Source organism: Aythya fuligula, chromosome 33 (assembly GCF_009819795.1).
Source record: "Aythya fuligula isolate bAytFul2 chromosome 33, bAytFul2.pri, whole genome shotgun sequence".
Classification (NCBI taxonomy): domain Eukaryota; kingdom Metazoa; phylum Chordata; class Aves; order Anseriformes; family Anatidae; genus Aythya; species Aythya fuligula.
In genome coordinates this window covers 795,705-799,263 of record NC_045591.1, presented here as the reverse complement: position 1 = coordinate 799,263, position 3,559 = coordinate 795,705, and the positions used below count along the sequence as shown (strand labels likewise).

Below are 3,559 nucleotides of genomic sequence, written 5' to 3'. Positions count from 1 at the left end.
GGGCCAATCGGGAGCCGCCGGTGCCGGGAGGTGTCCATCTGGGGGTCCTCAGATGCTGCCTGGGGAAGGGGGGGACACACAGGGTGAGAGATGGGATGATTTGTCCCTCACCAATGGGGATGGGTATGGGGAAACCATTACCTGCAGGGTAGTTGTCTCCAGGGAGGGAAGTGTAACCTGCATGGGGGTGAAGAGGCGTGAGCAGAGTCCTTGTCACCCTTGTCCAGGGCTCCGACCCTCCGTGGAATTCACCCGGGGAGGGAGGCCTGGTCCTGAAGCGGTAGACGCCAGCGAGAAAGAAGCCAAGTCCCAGCACCATCAGCACGGTGGCCACCGCCACCAGTATCGTCACCTCCGGCATCAGTCCGGAACCTGCGGGGACACGGCTGGGTGAGTGGCAGCAAGGAGTCAAGACCGCCGGCCTCCAGCTGCGGTCCTGCACCTCTCCACTCACTCCAGTCCTCCAGGAGAGGCTCCTGCAGGCTGACGTGCTGCACCGAGCATGTGTAGGTGTCGCCTGCCACCAGGGCCACCAGCAGGGACACCTGCGTCTGGTAGCTCCAGTCGCCGTTGGGGATGGCGGAGATGGGGTTGTAGTCGTCAGTCTCCATGATGTCCCCGTTGTGCAGCCAGATGACGGTCACCTCGGGGGGGTAGAAGCCCCAGATGTGGCAGCTGAGGCGGACAGGCACACAGGCGTTCCCAGTCTCCGTGGGGTTGATGCGGACTTGGGGCTGTGCTGGAGCAGGGATGGAGATGGGGTCAGTGGTGGGTGAGCCCCTTTTCCCTGCCCTGTGCAATGTCCCCACGCAATGTTCCGTGCAACGCTCCCGTGCAACGCTCCCGAGCAAAGCTCTAGGCATTGTCCCATGCGGTGGCACGTGTGACATCCCCATGCGATGCCCTGTGCAACGCCCCTGTGCCACACCCTGCAAGAGGCATTGCTCTGTGCAACAACGCCTTGCAAAGGGCAATGAAATGTGCTGTGCATTGCTCCGTGCAACATCCCCCTGTGACGTCCTCACACAGTGTGCTCTGCAACACCCTCATGCAATGCCCGGTGCCACATCTCCTTGCAACATGCTATACAACACCCCTGGGTAATGTCCCCAGGCAATGCCCAGTGCAAAATCTTGCTGAGGTGATCAGTACCAGGGCAGACTCTTTCTGCAGTGGAGCAGGGGATGCCACAGGCAGGGCTATTTTTTTCTGGCATCAAGCCCACTTGACGGAGCCGCCAGGACCCAGCAGCCCTCGCGAGGGAAGCTAACAAGGAGTAGGCAGAGGCAGCAGCACCCCCTGCCTGGACATTCAAAAGCAGCCCCTGGGGAGCGCAGCGACCAGGAACGTGGTGACCAGGATGGGCAAACAGGGCATGGCGCATCAGAAGGCAGAGGCAGGCAGTTCACACAGGCAGGGTGAGCAGGGAGGGCAGAGCGTTCCCCCCCGCCCATACGAACAACTCCTCTAACGGTGGTCCACCGCTAGCTAGGCTGCAATGGTCTCCACCAGGCACAGTGCTCTCTCTAGCAAGTCTGTGCACACCCAGACTGACTGCCCGCTCAAAAATGCACCAGTTCAGGTCTCTGGATGCAAAGAGCATCTGAGCCTCTTGCTGCCATCTGTAGGAGGCAGAGAGACTGTGTGTGCGTGAGGTGCGAGCAGGTGGATGACCTGATCCGCCTGGTGGCAAAACTCAAGGAGGAGGTGGAGAGGTTGAGGGCTATCAGGGAGTGTGAGCGGGAGATGGAGTGGTGGGGCAACTCCCTGCAGGGCCTGAAGGAGAGGTACCGGGGTGAGACACCCCAAATGGGGGTGGACCGCCTCCCCTGTCACTGTCGAGCAAAGGGAGGGGACCTAGGAGCTGAGGAGGAATGGAGACAGGTCCCTGCTCGACATCGCAGGCGATGCCACCCCATACAAGCCCCACCTTCCAAGGCAGGTTTGAGGCCCTGGAGCTTGAGAGACCAGTAGCTGAGCAAGAGGTAGAAAGTGTAGCCAGGAGGATGCCTAGGGTGAGGAAGTCGACTCCACGCCTCAGGACTGCTATCCTCTTTTGATAGTCCAGGCTGGCAGTGATGACATTGAAGAGAGAAGCCTGAAGGCTATCAAACGGGATGTTAGGGGACTGGGGTGGTTAGTGGATGGAGCGGGAGTACAGGTGGAGCTGCCACCCATCGAGGGACCCAGATTGGAACAGTTTGCTCCTAACAGATGTACCCCATACTACAGACCCATACAGTAGCAGTTGTTGGAGAGCTGCTGACTCGGCTGAAGGTGGAGAGGCCTTGCAGAGAGATCTGGACAGACTGGAGAGCTGGGCAATATCCAACTGCATGAAATTTAACAAAGGCAAGTGCCGGGTCCTGCACTTGGGATGGGGCAACCCTGGCTATACGTACAGACTGGGGGATGAGACACTGGAGAGCAGCCCTGCAGAGAGGGATCTGGGGGTTGTGGTTGACAGCAAGCTGAACATGAGCTAGCAGTGTGCCCTAGCAGCCAGGAGGGCCAACCGTATCCTGGGGTGCATCGAGCACAGCATTGCTAGTCAGTCAAGGGAAATGATTGTCCCAATCTACTCTACGCTGGGCAGCCTCACCTCGAGGACTCTGTGCAGTTCTGGGCACCACAGTACAAGAAGGACATGAAACTACTGGAGAGTGTCCAGAGAAGGGACACAGAGATTGTGAAGGGCCTTGAGGGGAAGATGTATGCCTTCAGCCAGATCTCTTCATACTCTGGGATGAATCCCATCAGGCCCTATAGTCTTGTATGCATTCATCTGGAGCAGCAAAACTCACACAAATTCAGGGTTTGTTTGGATTTTATCGTTCCTGCAGTCACTGTCCTCCAGTTCAGGGCACCTGGAGTCCCACAGCCCAGCATCAGTGTTGAAGACAAAGGCAAAGAAAGCAATAAACATCTCAGTGAATGACCTTGTCTGACCATCCCCATCAAGTAACAGTCCAATGCTTTCTCTCATCCTACTTTTGCTGTTAAGATAGTTTAAGGAAAAAAAAAAATAAATAAATAAAATAAAATAAAAATAATAAGCATCTTATTTCCCTTCACAGTACTGTCCAGCTTTAACTCAAATTGAGCTGTGGCCATATGAATTTTCTCCCTACAAAAGCAAAAAGTACCTCTGTAGTCTTTCCATGTTGCCTGACTTCCCTTCCAGCAAACAGGAACTTTCCTTATCCACCTAAGCTCTAGAAGAAGGTCCCTGCCCATCTGAGCCAAACTTCTGCCATGGCTGCTTTACTGGAGCCGGGAGAGGCACTGGCATTTTGCCTTCAGCACCCTGGGCAAAGGGTGGCAGCTCTGGGCTCGGCACCCAGCTGTGCCCCATTCCCTGCAGCCTCCAATCCTGCTCAGCTCTTCACTGCCATCTCTCCACATTTTCCCATTGCTCACAGTTTGATTCCTCCTTGCATGCGTGGAGATGAACGAGCTTAGCCAGTGGCTTTCCCTGGAGAGGCCCCCACTGGGGACAGGGAACTCGTGCTTGCTAAAGGGCACCCAGCTGCGATGGGATGGTGGTGCCAGCCCTGCA

At 56.6% G+C, this 3,559-nt stretch overlaps 1 protein-coding gene across 1 annotated transcript; it reads right to left on the bottom strand.

Annotated features, from left to right (window-relative positions):
- LOC116500234 (HLA class II histocompatibility antigen, DM beta chain-like) lies at positions 1–863 on the bottom strand. Its single transcript, XM_032205148.1, has 4 exons — positions 455–863; positions 253–372; positions 142–177; positions 1–59 (listed from the first exon to the last, which is right to left on the bottom strand). The coding sequence occupies exons 1-4, from the start codon at positions 861–863 to the stop codon at positions 49–51; spliced, it is 576 nt and encodes a 191-aa protein (XP_032061039.1). The 3' UTR covers positions 1–48.
- Between the last annotated feature and the right edge of the window lie 2,696 nt (positions 864–3,559).